Here is an 18,913-nt window from a genome sequence, read left to right on the forward strand (position 1 = left end):
CTGCTGTCAGTTTGATATAGGGACGACATAAAGAGAGGCAGAAAAGGGGAGAGGAGGAGAAGGAAAAACGGAGGGAAAACACATAAATTTCCAATAAGAAGCAGCACACACAAAGTTGACATTGCGCCCTTTACACGTTTGCAGTTTGTTTAAATAAAAAAGGCACAAATCTAGATTCTAAGCTTAAAAGAAATCTGCTGTTGGAATCACCAATAAAGACAAAAGACATAATAGAAGCAGCTGATGTCATCATTTTGAATTCATTTAATATATAAAAGCTAAAGACATACTGCTTTTAACAGTCATTTAGTCTCTAGCTTACCCTTAAAGTGAAAATAAATGGTTTTCATTGTATTTTATTGTATTTTATTTAGAGTATAACTAATGTTGCACCTAACCTGCTGCAGCTATGCTCGCTCTGCATCAGCTTCCAGTCCTAAACAGCGCTGTTATACTGTTTACGTTCTCCTCTGTGCCCCCTCATCCTGTTTGAGCGCTCGCTCTCATCTTCTCTACGGGGAGTGTGCGGAGCTTCATGCCTCACTGTTCTTATCACATTGGACCCATCCGCCTACAAAATGCTCTGGGGTCTATTTTTAGACACGTACATGGAGCTAATGGGAAAGGATAGCCTAACCTCTTCCCTGATGAAAGTCGAATATAGCCTGGAGATTTGAGTTTGAGTCCTGTCACGTGTGAAGCAGAGCTGTTAAGATTTGAAATGTGCAAATTTATTATTGATGGGCAGAGAGTGTGCTATAATGTTGAAATGCTCCAGGGGTTATTGATGTCTCAAACAGTCCCAACTACCTACCCGGCACCGAGTACACACCCAGTTCCCATAATCTTTATAACAATGCCTACATAGCAGCTCTCCACTACTTCAATTATGCAATAGGTGCCTTAAAAACCTGTCCATAGGTGTATTTTCTGATTTTGTTTGAATTCTTGTTACCATCTAAAAAAAATAAAAATTAACTTTTTTTGGTTTGTTTTTTTACTTTGGACAATGGCTAGCTATACCCAATGTTTCCAGTGTTTATGCTAGCCTAAAAACCTTCTGTAGCTCTATCCTCGTTTTACAGACAGAGTAATATTGATATTCACAGAGCCATTAAAAGTGGCATTTAAAATTTAAAGTGCTTTCCTATTTTACATACATAAAATATATGAAATAATTGAAATAATACAATACCATTATTTCCTGCCTGACAGTTTCAGTCGTTCTCAGTGATGCCTTTTCTACTTGGCATGAAGTGAGTAATGTCATTTGTCCTAACAGCGTTTAACTGTTATTTGACTCGTTGTGGAAAGTCTCTGCCTCACAGAATATGCAATTAATCCACTTTTAGATAAATTCACATGCGCGTGATCACCCAGTGGTGATTAGCAGGATAAGTGACTGATGTGGAACCTCTGTGCTGCAGTAATAGTAGTGTTCATGGATCTTCTGCTCCTAGAGGCAATTTTGGGATCCATACTTCTCCCTCGCCTGTCATGTCTCATCTCTTTCCTAATGATCGCTATATTTGTGCGCTTCTTTGTTTTCCTTCCCCGCTTCTTTTCAAAGCAGCGGTGAAAACTGCTTTGTCGTTATGATCTTCAGCTTTTAGACACTGAGGTGGACCCAGAAAAATAGTCCAGTAAATTCTGGTCTATTTTTGGGAAAATATAGAGCAGCATTTAGGCTTGGACTGAAAATGTTTGGTGATTAGGAGTGGGCTAATTACAGTCATTCTCTAACTCATTATTATTATTATTTATAATTGTTATTTAACCCTTTAAGACCTACCATAGAACCCAAATCCGCCAGAGCTTATATTATAGTTTTACATGCTGTAGTGCCATTTTTGGGAGCATTTCAAGTTGATATACATCAATACAACCATTATAGCCCACATTTTAATAATATGTATGCATTAAGTGCATAGTAATTACATAAATTGCAAAAAAGTGCAATAAACTACAAAAAAATTGACAACCGTTTTTGTTTTTTTTAACATATATTTCTAGTTAGAGAAATTTAAGAGGCTTATCTCTCAAAACTGTAAATACAAAAAAGTTGCACAAAATAGTTTCCAACCACAGGAAATTTATTTTGAGTGTCTTCATAGTTTTATTTTTGAAATACACCAATTTTCATATACTGCAGGAAAAACGAAAATAAATATTATATTGCAAATTTGCCAAAAAAACAGCATATGCATCAAAATAAGCTAAACTATATATAACAGCAGTGCAATATGAGTCCAAAGCATCCCAGAAATGACACAGAATGTCATAAAGTCAAACATAACTTTTAAAAACACCAGGGCTCATAAGGCCCTGATGGTAAAACCGCGTTTCTGGAATATTATGTTTTTGTTGCTGCAAGTGCTTTTATGCAATTTTTGCAAAGCTGTATGTGGAAGGAAACTGTGACCGAGGACAAGCTGATGGCATAAGATGTAAGTACAACTCCTCCAGTTTCATATGCAAAAAAAATTATTGCGCTAACTTACGTGGTTGCAGTGCTACCGGGATTTAAAAATAGTTACGCAAAACCTCCAACCGGCTTTAAAGGGTTAAACCTAATTTGTGGGATTTTAGCAGTTTTTCAGCCCAAGTTGTACATTTAAGATCACCTCTGTGGGCTCTGGATTTCTGTATTTTTAAAACCCCAAATTTCAAATGGATCAGTGTATCTGTGACAGTCTTATTGTGTTGTGTCATTTGTGTTTACTGAGCTTTGGTTTACACTCGATTTGCATTATCAAAAAATCTGTGGCCATGAGCATAAAACTTACTTTATATATATACATATATATATATATACATATATATATACATATAACTAGTCAGTAAATGTCAGCATGTATTTCCACAAAGGGACTGGTAGAAAACATTTCCTGTTTTCTCAATCACAAACTGTAAGTTGTAAAATTTTGTAAAATACTTTTATTTAGAGTTAGAGTTAAAAACAATTCAACATAACTTAAAAATCAAAAGAAAAAGAAGGATACAGTCTTTGGGTCTTAAAAGTGAAAAAGATTTGATAAAGCCATGAGCAGCTATAGAAAACTGAATGATAAACCGTGTGATTCAAAAAGAGATTTACAGAAAGAAAAAGTTTGGTTTCCCATTGTCTTAATGAAAGCCTTTGGAACCGTTAACAAAGGCTCGGTCAGAAGATGTCAAGCAGCGGCCCGGATCATATGAAGTTAACATCTCATAGGTATAGACAGGAGTCAGACCATGAAGGGCTTTAAAAGCCAGCAATAAAATGTTCAAATCAAGTCTAACACTAACAGGTCACATCAAAGGAAACCAGTGAAACGTCGAAACATAAGAACTGGAAAAGATTCAAGGGATTCCTGTTCAGACATCAGCATCGCTAGACTTACACTCTTGATCCAGGTATATTTGTCATCCTAAAGCTAAGTAGCCTACCATCCGTGTGCGTCTGAAGCCAAACAAATACTATAAATTGTCCTTTCATGGTGATTTATTGGACTGGCTCATGCATGCGTATCGTACCCCCTGGGCCACTGTGGGGTGTGGAGAACAACCAGTGGGTCATTGTAACTGTTCAAACTGCAGAATGATGGGTTTTCAACAGGGACTCTGTTAGCCTGAGAAAAGAGACCTGAAGAGAATTTTAATCTCACATGCACTCGGTTACTGAACCGTCCGCCCAGCTCCTGTCGTCCTGCGGCGCTAGAGGCTCAGCGCAAAATGATTAATGAGCATCAACTATTTCGGTCCGAATGTGTTTCTGCTTTTCGTCATTCTTTTTGCTCTCACAATGTAAAGTTACTCCTTTTATGCCATTGTTTCGCATCCTGACAGACACGCTGTCTCACCATCTCCCAGGCACGCGCACAAAGGCGAGGAGTGTGGAATGTCACAAACTGCAGCGCTGCTGCAGTGTTTTGCATTTCAGATGACTGATTGCTGTGACTGTTTTCTCCTGAGAAGCTGTAATCCTGATTTGAAACAGCACACTGTTTGTTTAGTCAGTCACCTTCACGGTAGACAATTTATTTTTCTGATAGGTTTAACATGTTGTTCTCCTCCCTCTCTCTAGAGATCTCCCTGTGAGAGGAAGATATGAGGTTAATGGGCTCCATTTGGATCCTTTGGTTTCTCCTGGTGGTAAGCTCACTTTTTACACAAGGATGTACAATGGCATATATTTCTGAAGGCCCTATCTCTCACTTTGCCAATTTTGTATGCTGTACATGTTTCCTGAACAAGATTCAATTCTCATTAAAGGGATGTATAATATGTTGTGGTCTAGTGGTTTTCTTTAACCAGCAAATTCACTCACCCTGTAAAATTAACTGTAGAACTACCCCAGTTTAAATATCCCCCAATATAAATGAGCCAAGTATATATATGTATAGATGTGCATTTTCTGCTTCAAAATATAGCTGATCCTTGCCCTTTATGCAGAAGATCACAACAGTTTTAATGTAAAATGACATCTTCAGATGCAAAAAGACACACTGGACAAGTCATTTCTTAAACTTATGAATATTTTAGTGGATTTCCAATCAAAAGATCAAAAAGGTGTGATTTAAGCGTGACTTTCAGCTTTAGTGCAAGAGGTTTAATTTATTATTTGTGTTACATTAACTCTTCATACATAGCACACCATTTTCAGAGGCTCAAAAATAATTGGACAAATTAGGATTCCTCCCTTGAGATGCTCTGCCAGGCCTTTACTGCAGTAGCCTTCACTTGCTTTTTCATGGTTGGTGCAACAGGCTGGAAAAAGTTCAAAGGCTTTGATTAACACTCTTGAATTCACAGCAGGTAAGTATTTACAGCGTTTCGCAACACTACTAAAGTTGATATTGAAACACTGGGTTTCAAATCTTTCTCTTTTTGTAGGTTCAAATCCAGTTACCACTTGTTCACTGTTCTCTCAGCTTGCAGGCAGAGCTTGGTTTTGGTTGCTTTCACGAGTAGAACTGCAGGTAAAATTCTGTTTTCCACAGCTGTGTTTACTGCGACATATTCTCCACACACGCTAGTGCAGGTAAGTTCCCTCCAAACCCACAGGTAAGTATTTTTTGTGAGAAAAAGAGTAAGTCAGGCAGGCACACCAGGACACAATCTGCAAAAAAAGGAGGACAGGTCAGGTAAGTATGGCGCACTGGTCACCAAGTTAACAAGCAAATAAGGTAAGAGGTCTAAATTAGTCATTCCTACAAGAAACAGAGAGGAGAACAAGGGTTATATACTGCTGCTGGTAGCAGATGAGGATCTACTTGTGGGAGGAGTAAACAAAGTTAATACTCAAGCCCACACACACGATAGAGAGAAGAGAGATGGAGCAAATGGAGAAGATCGTTTGTTTATACTCTTTTGTAAAGCGTCCTTGGGTTTCTTGAAAGGTGCTGTACAAATCTAAGCTGTTATAATTATTAAAAGAATGAAAGAAACTCAGAACCTGAGAGGACAGGGGGACCATGACATACTGCGGGTCTTTCTGTTTTCAGTTTTCATAAGTGGAGGCAGAGATTCAGGTGAATGATTTGGCCATTGAAGAATACTCCTTTTCTTTGCCTTGAGAAATTCTTGGGTTGCTTTTGCAGTAAGCTTTGGGTCATTATCCACGTCCACTGTGATGCACTGTTGGATCGGTTTTGCAGCATTTGGTTAAATCTGAGTAGAGAATATAGCCCTGTCCACTTCACAATTCATCCTGCTGCTTCCATCAGCCGTCACGCCATCAGTAAACACCAGTGACCCAGCTCCACTGGCAGCCATTCATGCCCATGCAATAACATTTCCTCCACTGTGTTTGACAGATGATGCAATACACTCAAGCTGTTTTTCTCCTCAATATCTTTGTTTTCATCCGTCCATCTGCTCAATGGGGTCTTTAAGGTATTTTCTAGCAGAGTCGGGACTTCTTTTTCTTGAGCGTTAACCAGTGTTTTTCACCTTGTTGTATTTACATTAATGAAGGTGTCTCTTGACTGACAACGACACGCCCACCTCATTGAGAGTTTTGAATTTTTCTTGAAATAACTGGATGCTGTTGTTAACCATGGAAATTATTTTGTGATCATCCACATCATTGTGGTCTTTCAGGCCGTTTGGTGTTGCTGAGCTGGCCTCTGCGCTCCTTCTGTTTAAGAATCACCAGATTGCTGATTTGGTCACTTCTAAAGTTTTTTTTTCTCTCTCTGTGAAGTTTATTTTGGTTTTTCAATCCTAATGATGATCTTTGTCTTTATATCGACATCTCTTTTTTCCTCTTTGGAGAGCTAAAGTGAACAGCTACCAAATTAAAGTTCAACGCTTTGAATTAATTCCAGATGTTTTATCTCCTTAATTTGTGATAAAAAAAATAATGAGGGAAGATGGAACTGCTTGCCAGTCAACTGTCCAATTACTCTGAGCCTCTGAAGCCTGGGGGCGATGTATAGACATGTCTGTGATTTTTAAACAGTTAATACAATACTTTTGTAAAACCTTGATTTAAAAGTCTGCACTTCAATCACATCTTGTTTGTTTGATTTAAAATCCATTGTGTTGGTGCTCAGAGTCAAAATAACAAAAACGGTCTCATTGTCTAAAGCACTTAACCGCACGATTGCATTCTGGAACAGGATTGGGGAAGTCAGTCACAAGGTTACTTTTAATGACGAGGCTCTGCCCGATTTTATTTGAGCTTTAATTAGCTTTAAATTGTCTTTTTATTTCTTACGTTTGTTACTCTGGATTTATTCTGTTGCTCTTGTAACACACTTTGTAATGGCAATTTTGAAAAGTGCTATGTTAATAAAGTTATTTGTCATTATGATAACAGCACATCCTTTCATCAGCCACAGAAAGAAGTCACTTTTTAGTTTTGGTTTTATTTTTGTACCACTTTTGTGCCGCTATGTACATGGCCTCAAAATAAAGGCTATACACGTATAGCAAAAAATAATGAAAGGCAGTGGAGAGTAGAAATTGTGATCTTTATCAAAGAAAAATGGATTAAAGATTCACTATGCATAAAACACCAGGAGGTAAACTTCCTGTTAGAGGTTAATAGAGGCAATAAAAGAAATAAAACCTAATGCAATAATCTCGTATTATTAACCAATCTCTGGACATTATATGAATGTCCAATAGCAGTGCCATATAAACAACAGCCTACAGCAGAAAGCTCTTAATGGAGATCTTGACCTCAAATCTTGATCTTGGGCTCTTCTGAACACCAGGATCAGATATTTAATGCACCTTGGAGAGCTATGACATTTCCCCAGCCCCAGCTTTTGAGGAATGTCATCAATTAGCTTAATGGGGCTGTTGTAATCATCGGTCACAGAGCGTAACACAAACCGTATGTCATATAGGGATGACATGTTTTGGCATGGTGTTCTATCATGTAATGATGTGCCCTATTAAGGTATTACAATCAAAAGTCAAACTTTGAAGTGGAGCTTGTACAAATTATGGTTAGTTGAATAATTAAGGTCTTAATAAAATGATCTTCAACACCAACTGGGTGAAAAATTTTGAACTTTTTACAGATTTTTTTGAGTCAACGGGCTTTATGGAAAATCATTTGGTATTCTTCAATGTCGCAGGGAGATGGATGTTTTCTTTCCCAGCCTGCTTTTCTGCTTGAGTTGAGGACGAGGTCTTCCAGCTAAATATTTATGCCTGATGTACCTGTGCAGGTCTGCCACGTGTTTCTGTGTTGTGTGGTTTTGTCATGTTGAATACAAAAGACTTGTGTAGGTGATGAAGCTGTTAGACCATGACATGCGAAGTTGTTTTATTTTTTCTCATTCAGCTCAGCTGTTGATACTGGTGGTGGCCTGGTGGTCGTATGTATGACGTCATTTACTTCAATGCTTGGAGTGACATCATATGTACGGCTGCTAAACTGCTACATGGGACATCAGCTCTCAAACAAAAGCCACTTTTTAAAAACCTGCTTTGTATTTTTCTTTTTTTTTACAAACTTTTTATCGTACAGGTAAGGACGACACTTTGATCTAGTCACAATTTGTATTTCCTCCACAGACAACCAGGGGATTGTGGGTTTGCATCTCATTTGTGATATGTAGACACAATCTCCCAAGCAAAGTACTAAATTTCCACAAAGAATTTGGAAAATGCAAGTGCACGAGCCTTCGAGAGGCTTAATTTTCAGCCAAAAAAAGAAGGAAGATAAGTCACAGCAAGATGGGCTCTTTATCCTTCAGTGAACAGCATTATCAGAATCAGCATTTCACACAGCGGGCTCTCCATTTTAATGTTACCTCCAAACACAAACAATAGAGCAGAGAAAAGATTCATTGGGAGAAAGTCAGCTGCTTAACGTCCTTTGTGAGCTTGCAAACATTTTAATGAGTTACACAAATGGAGCGTGAGTAGAATTTCAAAGCAGAGTGAAATCCTCATCAGAAAAGCTTTGAAGATGCTTCAAAAACTTTCCATGCTGACTTTTTTTCATTTTTTCTATCCTTTATCCAAATGCACATCTTTATCCAAGCATAATAAAACTCTGAGATATTATAATTGAAACCTACATCACCATTCAAGATGATATTTACCTTTTTTTTTGGACGATCAAAGAAATGTAGATCAGAGCAGAAACCGCAAACAACACAATGATGCTTCCCTGGCCACGGCACGTATTGCACTTAGTGTAGGGCATGTCCTCCTCTCAACTCTAATTCATGTTGTCTCCACAGTGCAGGACAGCGGAAGGCACTGACTCAATCTCAGACCCATCGCTCAGTCCTCAGCAGAGCATTGTAGAGGGACAAAGTGTGCAGGCGCTGAGCCAGGGTCAATACAAATGTCTCGAGCTGTCCCGCAAAGGCCGCCAAGAAAGCAGAACTGGTGAGAGGTCCCAAATTAATTTCAGGCTTTTTGAGACCAAATCCATTAACTCTGGGAGGGCTTTGCAGGTGGAGTGATGTAAAACTATTGAATGGGACCAGAACAATGTTTGTGTTCTTGTTAAAGATGATAGTGGTACTGCTGCAAGCTAACTGGCCCAATAGGGCTTTTAAAGTTTAGGCCGTAAGACGTAATCACATCTGTAGAGACATTATTTTACATTATATTACTCTGACTAAATAAATGAATAATACAAATTTTTTTTAAATTGTAACGTAATGTAGAAAAGACAAGGACATTTTCCCTTTTTAAGTTTTTTCTTTAATAGTATACTTATGTAAGAAAAATAAGTGTTTATGATAGTAATTACCCCCCCCCCCCCCCTTTTTTTTTTTTCCTTCTTCGAGGGGTGCGCTGTGATTACATGTGGGATAGTTTGTTGTGCTGGGATGAGACACCAGCCGGGACATCAGTAACACAAAATTGTCCGCATCATCCTCAACTCTACCCGACTGGTAAGAACGTTTTTCGCATCTCTCACTAGATTTACAGCAACAGGCAGTCTGAAGTGAGACCTGCTGGGTAACATCGGGAAAATGGCTAATCGTGTCTCACAGAGGCCAGATAGCTTGCTTAACTTTGTTCTGTAAGGACTTAAAATTTCACAGCTGCGGAGTTCTGCTTAGTTTTAGTGTATGGTTTTATGAATTTTATGCATAACAGAATTATTTTTAGACATATGTCTTAAACTTAATGGCTGATGCATGGAAACCACGCATCAGCCATTAAGTATCATCAGTTTTATTCATAAAGCAATAGAGTGATTGATGTGAAATTTAGCTGAGGCAGATTATCTATTATGTATTACGTAAATCCCCTCCTCAGGTCAAAGGTTAATGCTTTTGTTTATCACACAGCCTCAGCTTAGTAATACGATCTTAAGACGGTAACCATCTTCATTCAAGCACAACTGTGCAACTGGTTTCGGTGTAACCTGCAGATATCCAAGCCAATAATTCAATTCTGTTCATTGTTTATTAATGTTGATACATTTTAACTTCATACTAACTATTTGCTTAAATGCTCAAATTTGATTGGCCAATCTTCTGGACACTACAAATTTAAAACCAGAAAGATTCCAATAGCAAAAATGTTGTTGCTTGCCTACAGATTATGTGCACTTATATAAAGATATTAGTCTGTAGAGATTAAGCATAACTTTGCATAACTACTTGGTTGCAGATTCATGAAAAAGCCCAATCATATTTGCTTCTGTATGACATGCTAGAGAAAAGATTAATACACTGTAAACAAGGTAAAACACGATCCTACTGTACTCTTTGAGTCAGGCAGGATAGAAAAACAGATTTATTCATATTGAATTTGACTGTGATTATATAAGTACAATTGATGTTGGGATTGCAGCATTAAGCGTTTCCAAAGAATGTGCAGTTTTTACATTGTGAGTAGTACAAGGTTCAATAATGTCTAGTTGAAGAACTCCAGACTCAAGTCATGTCTGATTTAGGAGATGCAATATGACGAAGAGAGCAGAGGTGAAGGAGAGGACAGAGAGATGAATGAGGAATATGTAAGGGTAAAAAAAGACAAGCAAAAGAAAAGAAAAGAAAGGGAGGAATTATAAAAATATATAGGGACGCTCGATTCCTGACAGATGGATAGGGAGCGAGAACATGAATGTGGGAACAGAGAAGCCATTTTTGTAAGAGACGGCTCATAAAGGATCTTCCCAAAATGCCTGGGTACCCACATGACTCCTTGAAAGCTGACGCTGCTGATACGAGGTCTTTGGGAAGACGTACAGTTGGAAGTGGTTGCTGAACAGTTAATGAGCTGCCAGAGAGGACTAGGCAGTCGGACTGCAGTTGTTGATGTCAAGAACAAAGTGATCTCACTGATAGGTCCAGCCATGGATCTCCACTACATGTGGTTTAAAACCTGACGTATATGAAATGACCGTACAATTATTCCAAATGTGGACATTTCTATGTGACTAACTTCTGATGATATTTTTCGAGCTAAGTTAAATGCATTTGTTTCATAATGCCAAGGTTCGGGTTTAGATTTATGTGTTTGGGCTATGCCAATGTTTTACTGTTGAAAAACACTGAAAGACGCAGCCAAAGCATACAAAGAATCTCTACTGAACTCTCTGCTAAACAAACAGGAGCAGTAGACTGTGCCTGTAAGCCGTTTAATATGGTATATGAGGCTTTTAGGAAAATTATTGATGGATAATGCTGTTGTAGCACTGCCAGTGAGGCTTTTTCCTTTTTTTTCCACAGAAAAAATGACCAAATATTGTGATGAATCAGGTAACTGGATCCAGACTGGCTCTACCTGTCAACAAACTTTAAAGGACAAATTAGAGGTAATTGATCATTGTTTTGTTTTTTCTCTGAAAGTGATTGAACAAGACAAAGCTTGCATCAGTTTCTATATGCAGCAGGCTAATATTTTTCTTTCCCAGAAGGAAATCCCTGATTTTCAAAGGGATGCAGCAGCAGAGCCAACCACGGAGGCTCCAGGGGTTAGCACAGAGAAAATTATCCTTGACAATGAAAAGAAATGCCAAGAGAAAATGAAGAATGATCCACCTTATAGAAAACCAGGTCAATATATCACATTCATCAGCATCTGCATTACAGGCTTGCAAATTTATGAATAATGGGCCTGTAAACATTTCTTTGCTTTTTTTTCCTGGTGTAGGGCGGTATTGTAGTCGTACCTGGGATGGGTGGTTGTGTTGGGATGACACTCCAGCGGACACGTACGCCTCCCGAAACTGCCCTGATTATTTCGGTGACTTCGACCCCACAGGTGAGCAAAGACATTCAAGAGGATTTGCTCATCTGATAAACTGTTACAATATCTAAACATCTAAGTAAGAAGAGGAAGCGTTACACTGTTTCCACACAGTAAGGTCCTCGGTTTGAATCCATGAGCAGAAGAAAATGAATGAATGGATGGATAGTAAAAAGCGCCTGTATTTAGTGATGGAATTATTCTTTACAGAAAAGGCAACTAAGTACTGTGGAGCAGATGGGAAGTGGTTTCAACATCCAGACAGCAACAGGACTTGGACCAACTATACGCTCTGTGCAACCACCCATGAGAAAAGGCAGAGGGTAACATGTGCTGAATGTAATAAACTGTTTGATGTGTGTTTATTTGACAGGTCCCTGCACATGGTCCTCAGTTTGTCTGTTCAGTACTGTTTAAAGCTGAAATCTTCATTCTTTCCGCATAGAAACTGAAGTTGCTTGAGAGTGAATATAGATGTCTCCTCAAAATAAAACAAGAGCCACCGTCTACAAAAACAGGTAAACTGATTCTTTCTTCTACACAGTGCTGAGCTTTTACACTACCTGGCCAAAGAAATTCAGTGCCTGGACTTCACAAAATAATTGGATAAGAACCTTCCATTGGATAATTTCTGATGATGATGATTAATGTTTTGGTTTACAGAAAGTTATTTAACCTCAAGGGATGCAGTGAGTAGCTTCCAAGTTCGTAAACAGCCATGTCTGGTGATGCATCCCATGGTTGTGAATAAGATGTTACTCGGTTTCAGAAGTCAAATTATCCACCTGCATTAAGCAAAAAAAACCAATGAGGATATTGCGGAAATTACTAAAGCTGGATTAGGAACTTCCCGATGCATTATTTAAACCTGGGAGGACTGCTACGAGGAAGAAATGTAATCGGGGAAAAAATTCTGAATATGGTGAAGTGATCAGAGGTTATGTAAATGTTTGGTGACATCAAATCATTAAAAAAAAATTTAAATAATCCACCAGCACAACTCACAGCTATGTTTACTGGTGAAAGTAAGAGCATTCCCAACAAAAGAGAACAGTTGTGCAGCTTTAAGAAAAAATACTTATCAGTGAAGCGAATCGCAAAAAAGCCTCATTTTCCCAGGTAGCATAAAGATCGGACTTTGGAGCAACAGAAAAGTCTTGTGGTCTGATGAGTCCAGATTAACCCTGTTCAAAACTGATGGACAAGAACGGTAAAAAAAGAAAGGTGGATGAGGTGCTCGTGCCTAATGCCTACCGTAGAACCCAGTGGGGGAGGTGTTGTGATCTCTGGTTGCTTCAGTTGTACAGAGCTCAAATGACCACCTGAATATTCACCAGATGGCAACGTCATCATTCAACAGGCTCAAACTGTGAAACAGTGGTTCATGGACCACAAGACATTAAAACCACTGAGAATCTTTGGGATGCAGTGGAGAAGACTGTACCCAGCAGGCTAACGCTCCCTTTGTCAGTACAAGATCTTGTCTAAAACACAATGCAACTCAAGATGGAAATAAATGTGAGGTTGCACAAAACAATGCCAAAGTGACTGCATCAAACCTAAAGATAGTCCAAGTAAATATTAGTGTGTCTTGTTTTTAGCCAGTGAGATTTCCCTGTAATTATAAGTTTCACATTTATCCATGTGAATTTGAGACCTATACACATTTGCTATCATGTTTTGTGGGTCCTACAGGACTGTACTGCAACCGTGACTGGGATGGCTGGTTGTGCTGGGACGACACTCCGGCAGGAACCACTGTCTCTCAGAGCTGCCCTGATTATTTTTCTGACCTTGACCCCACTGGTAGGTGGTAAAATTCAACATGGTTGCTTGTTTAAAGATTTGCTGCTTTCCTGCTAACCTTTTTTCGTCTTCTATGAATTATATTTTTAAAGAAAGAACTCAATGAGTGTTAAATTGTGTACAGCGATATATTTATACATAAGCATTCTTTTTAGAAAGGGCATCCAGGTACTGCAGAGAGGATGGGCAGTGGTTTCGCCACCCAGAGAGCAACAAGACATGGACCAACTATACACTCTGTGCCATCAACACTAAAGACAAGTTAAAGGTAATGTAACAATAAAGTGCAATTATTCCATACCGTTTTTCTCCTTGGTCATTGTTTAGTTTAACTGAGCATGACTCTGTGTGTGTATGTGTGATATTAAACTTCACTAAAATCAAGGCAGCCGCCCAGTTTTCCAGGGACACTGAGGTCAACGGTGCCGACGAGGCCACGGTCAGTCCCACGGCTAATCGGGAGCAGCAGGAAATAGTGAGGAAAAAAATCCTCGACAACCAGTACAAATGCTTCGAGAAAATGAATCGAGATCCGCCTTATAACAAATCAGGTAACAAGAATATCAAATGAAAAGAAAATCTGGGGTTCTCTACTCCCCTCTTAATGTTTAAGTGTCATCACACTGCGTCGATGTTATAGGTTTGTACTGCAGTCGCAACTGGGATGGCTGGCTGTGCTGGGACGACACTCCAGCGGGAACTTACACTTTCCAAAACTGCCCTAATTATTTTCATGACTTCGACCCTACGGGTAAGCAGCAAGACTGAAGCATTTAGCTTCTTTCAAGTTCTTTTGATTTGAAGCGATTAACTTAGTTCATGACCGATATGTTCAGAAAAAGCAACCAAGTATTGTGGAGAGGACGGGCAGTGGTTTCGTCACCCGGACACCAACAGAACTTGGTCTAACTACACACTCTGCAATGAAAACACCAATGCCAAGCTGAAGGTAATTTATTTCAAATTTAAAACTATTCTGCTATCATTAATCTGCTGCATTGTGGCCACAGTGTGATGGGTCAGCATAATAGTTTCCTTTGTGCCAGGGGCTCTGCACTACCAAGATTCATAACTCTCCCATACTGGTGTGATACTGATCTAAAATAGCATAGCTGACATTTCAGACCACGCATGAGTTTGATGCATTTGTTTACATGACAGGCAGGAAGGCTTAAAATTACATTATTACCTGCTTACAGTTAGAATTTGTACATGTAATGGTCTTATCTCATGGGGCCAAGTCCAGACAAAGTAGGTTTTGTTTGACTGAACAAACAGAGTTTGCATTTATTGGAAGCTTGCTTCTAATAAATGCTTCCCAATAGCCTGTGCCACAGGCTATACAGTCACAGGAAGTCTCCTTAGTAATAGTGTTACGACGACATCTTCACATATTAACAACCTTCTCATCACCAACAGCCCACGGCTACAAAACGAAGCCTTTAACAACATTTTCCACATGAAAACCAGACCAGAGCATCACAGAACTCTCACTGGGAATACAAACACCCAGATGGACTGTTTGAACTTTAGTAAAACATTTTGGAAATGTTTTAATTAGTAGTGACTGTGCCTCTTTTATGGGCAAGCATGTTATTATCAACTCTTATGCCAAACCATTTGTGTTTGTGCAAAAATGTTCAGCAGCTGGCTTTAAATTTGGATCTGGAATCTTTCTGGATTTGTTGACCTTGACCATTCATAATCTCCCAAAAGCCGTTTCAATTTTGTTGTCATTGCAATTTGTTTTGTTTACTAATGGATATTTTGGCTATACAGTGAACAGAAGGTGTTAGAGTTAGACCTGGGGATTAAATTGTGCCAGAGATAGAAAATGTTTGCAGCACTAATCATAACTGACTGATTGATACCTCTACCTGCTTCGGTCATTCAAATAATATTTTATCTTGATTCAAACATTCCTCTTTCAGCTCCAGTTAATTTCTTACTTGAATTTTTTTTTAAAAAGATTCATATTTGTGGGAAAAGTAGAAAAGTCAGGTTTTGTTTATCTCTGTTACATGTGTGTTTGATCGTAGGGGGGTTAAAATGTTCAAATTTATTGTTGTTCGATTGGGCTGCACAGCTGTGGTCCATTATGTTTTATTGTTTGACAAATTATAATCCTCACTGGGAACACATGGAATCGAATGGTGTAAAGTTACCTCTTCCCACACGGCGCTTAACAAATGTATCAGACCCAATGTAAGGTCTATGTATTAGCTGCCCTAAATTAAGAGTACTAGTAATTAGAAAGTCATTTTTATGCTTTGGTAATTGTTATTCCACCAGTATACGTAAACTCCTTAATTGAAATTATGCTGCAAATGCTAAATTATAATTATTGTTTTACAAAAAAGCAGACTAAATAGTAAAGCACATTATTATTTTTAAATTAAGGTGCCAAATTTCATTTATTTACTTGCATTCCTGAACACAAACATATTGAACGTTATGCTTGATTAACTTCTGACTTCTCGGAGAAGTAGATTGCGCCCTCTCAAATTTGGTCACTAGGCGTTCCCCGACTAGTTGGAAGGTGGTTACTGGAGGCTGCGGTGTGAAATCGCTTGCAAAGAGTTTGCTGCCCCAGAGTCTTACCTACAAACGACAGGCAGCTGTTGCAGTCTTCTAGTGACCAAAGCAATTACAAGGGATCCCTTTGAGACTACTTTCACTTAGCAACAGAAAACAACCACCGAAAACCGATTGCCAGCTATTTAGGGAATATTCACTTATAGGCAAGTGATTGGCAGGCAGTTGCTAACCCATCTCTAAGCCTGTGTGAGAAAGTTATAATGAATAAACATGAATAAACTTCAAAGCTAACAGCATTAGTTTGGAAAATAATGAGAATGGTTTTCCTTCTCCTGTTTGCCTTTTTACTCAAACTAACTAAAGTTATCATTGAAAATATCAGTATTGGAAATCGGGTTCAGGATTGTGAAAGTGCAACAACATTTCTTGTTGAGCGTTTTGTCCTAAAAGTAAAAACCATCAAATTAATTCAGCTGAATTTTGTGGTAGACCTGAAAGTTAGCTTGTCGATAAGAAAACATGTTCTTTTTGTCTAGTAATACACAGTATCTCTATCTTTGTGTTTTTTTGTTTTGCTTTACAGTCCGCCTACATCCTGTTTTACATGGCCATCGTGGGCCATGCTTTATCCATAGCCTCCCTGCTTATTTCTCTGGCCATCTTCTTCTACTTCAGGTAAAAGATTCAATGTGATGAATCTTTCCTACATGTGAGACTGCAGCACTGTGAGAATGCAACTGTAGTTTGATGACGCAATGATGATTAATAGGTAGTGTTGTCATCCTTAATGACTCATCATCTTTACCTGACATGATCTGACAGGCACAGTGATGTTGTCCTTACTCATTATTTGCACGATTCTTGTCTTTGCCTTATTTGGAGTCAGCAAAATATGAGACAGACTGTAATAAAAATATTATTCCCTGTCATAAATTAATGCAAAGTATCAATCTGACACTGCAGTTTCTCTTACACTATAGTCATACTAGGAAAAACAGTGGCTGGAGATGTGTCATAACCACAATTATTAGAACTATCTATAATGAACTTGTTGTCTTTGAGGACCACTCACAGTCAGTTGCCATCTTCAAAGGGACTTTGCTGCATCAAAATGGTGATAAAGTGGCATTAAAACAGAGTCAGTATGCTATCAGTTTGTGATTGAGTAGCGTCAAATTGGCAATTAAATGCAATTTGTTTGGGATAATATGGTGATTCACTGTGATAAACTGGCAGAAATTGTAAATTTACATTAGCTACTTAAGGGTCCACCCAGAACCTCATAAATCTGAAACAGATTAGGGACATAGTTGCTACAGGATGGTGATTTAACAGCAAAATGATGCCATCACTCAGGATCTACATAGGAACATAACCCGAATAAAAACAACTGGCAGCTGGATAGCAAAGACACACAGATGTCACAGATGAGTTGCACTCCTCAGCACAGACTGACTCAGACTCATTACGACATGTTGGCAATCTGTCTGTGTTTTTAAATCAGCATTTTTTTTGCAGCAACTCACCAATCTGAGAGTGTTGGACTTGGTCTGAGTCAGACTCCCACCAGGAGACCTGGCAACCCTGATGACTCTGGCAATCCCATTGTGATCCAAGGTGGTTGCCCAGGGGTTGAGAGTCTCAGCCTCTAGACAACTAGTTGGTCAGTGCAACTATTTGCAGCTTGTTTCTGGCCTAAAAAACGTCTGTGCAATCACCAGAAAACCAATATTTCAATTCAATTCAATTCAGTTTTATTTTTATAGCCTCATGTGGATTTATATTGTAAGGTAAAGTAATACTAGTCTACTAAGTTTTCCTATTTCTTAGTTTGTCTGAGTCATTAAGGTTACTTCTAGAATGTGTAAATCATTTCTTTACTTTCTCACACATCTTCAGTTTTTTGTGCATAGTTAAAATTCTGAGCAGAATGTGTTGGTGCTTTGCACCTGAGTTTATTGCTCATTATAGATGTTCATCCATACAGATGCTTAATCCCAGCGGAAGAGAATACAAAGTTAAGCAGTGTGCTTCAGCTGAAATTCAATTAGATAAGAGTTAAGAATAACAAACCAGATTAGCGGGAAAGAAATTGAATACTCAGTGAATAATCTATAATATTTTAATGATTGTGCCACAAAATAGTTGTGAAACTTTACGTTTCTCTGGGAAGTGAGGAGCTTATCAGTGTTATTTCAAAAGAACTGAGGCTTCCCATTTAACTGAAGCAGCGACAAATAAAAAAAGACGCTTTTTACATTCTGAAACAATATTTGGAAACACTGGCTTGTTGGCCCTGTGGTTGGCGATTGTTGCAGTTATAAATTTTGATGTGCTGAAGTCTGCTGACCTCCTAAACACAGCTGTTATCCAGAACAGTTCTTGTAAGAGAACGTTATTGTGCAGCAAAGTTTTATACGCACTCATAAATCTAGAGGCCGAGTTTGGGGCAGGTGCATAATCACAAAACCCGCTGACCCACCGAGAGTCAAACTCTTCAGCTGCAGAGCAATTCAGTGGCCAGTCAAGATTCATCGAGATTAAAGTCCTAACAAATTAAGATTTCAATAAAATAACAAGGTGTTTGGCTGAAACCGTCTTATCTTTTTTTTTCCTCTCTTTGCAGCCATTACTTAATATATTCACTGCCAAAACATTTAAATTACTGGATTTTGTATTATAAGATCCAGATGTGAAGCTCACAGTGGTATGTGATGCTGTATAGTCGCTACTCTGTTATTTACAACTCTACATCAACGCTGTCAGGATTCCCAGATAAAAATACTCCAGTTTTCTGTGGAAAAATGGGGGCTGGTGGAAATTCTGACAGATACATTGGGACCTGTGACAGTTGAACGATGCTGCCATGGCCCCATTTTTGATAAGTCCTCCCTATATAAAC

At 38.6% G+C, this 18,913-nt stretch overlaps 1 protein-coding gene across 2 annotated transcripts in view; it reads left to right on the forward strand.

The window, feature by feature from the left end:
- The window catches only part of calcr (calcitonin receptor), a 64,764-nt gene that overhangs the window by 23,574 nt on the left and 22,277 nt on the right, over positions 1–18,913 (forward strand). The window contains exons 2-15 of one of the 2 annotated variants that reach the window (XM_042223648.1): positions 4,067–4,134; positions 8,691–8,841; positions 9,249–9,356; positions 11,148–11,233; positions 11,336–11,474; positions 11,572–11,682; positions 11,878–11,990; positions 12,113–12,185; positions 13,363–13,473; positions 13,629–13,741; positions 13,859–14,024; positions 14,114–14,224; positions 14,310–14,422; positions 16,595–16,686. In XM_042223648.1, coding sequence (XP_042079582.1) covers positions 4,090–4,134; positions 8,691–8,841; positions 9,249–9,356; positions 11,148–11,233; positions 11,336–11,474; positions 11,572–11,682; positions 11,878–11,990; positions 12,113–12,185; positions 13,363–13,473; positions 13,629–13,741; positions 13,859–14,024; positions 14,114–14,224; positions 14,310–14,422; positions 16,595–16,686 — 1,532 coding nt within the window. In that variant the 5' untranslated portion in view covers positions 4,067–4,089. Of the gene's footprint in view, positions 1–4,066; positions 4,135–8,690; positions 8,842–9,248; positions 9,357–11,147; positions 11,234–11,332; positions 11,475–11,571; positions 11,683–11,877; positions 11,991–12,112; positions 12,186–13,362; positions 13,474–13,628; positions 13,742–13,858; positions 14,025–14,113; positions 14,225–14,309; positions 14,423–16,594; positions 16,687–18,913 lie in introns of both variants that reach the window. The other variant, XM_005928567.3, reaches the window with a different exon arrangement.

This window comes from Haplochromis burtoni, unplaced genomic scaffold, assembly GCF_018398535.1.
Source record: "Haplochromis burtoni strain Fernald_Lab_line unplaced genomic scaffold, NCSU_Asbu1 Contig_116, whole genome shotgun sequence".
Classification (NCBI taxonomy): domain Eukaryota; kingdom Metazoa; phylum Chordata; class Actinopteri; order Cichliformes; family Cichlidae; genus Haplochromis; species Haplochromis burtoni.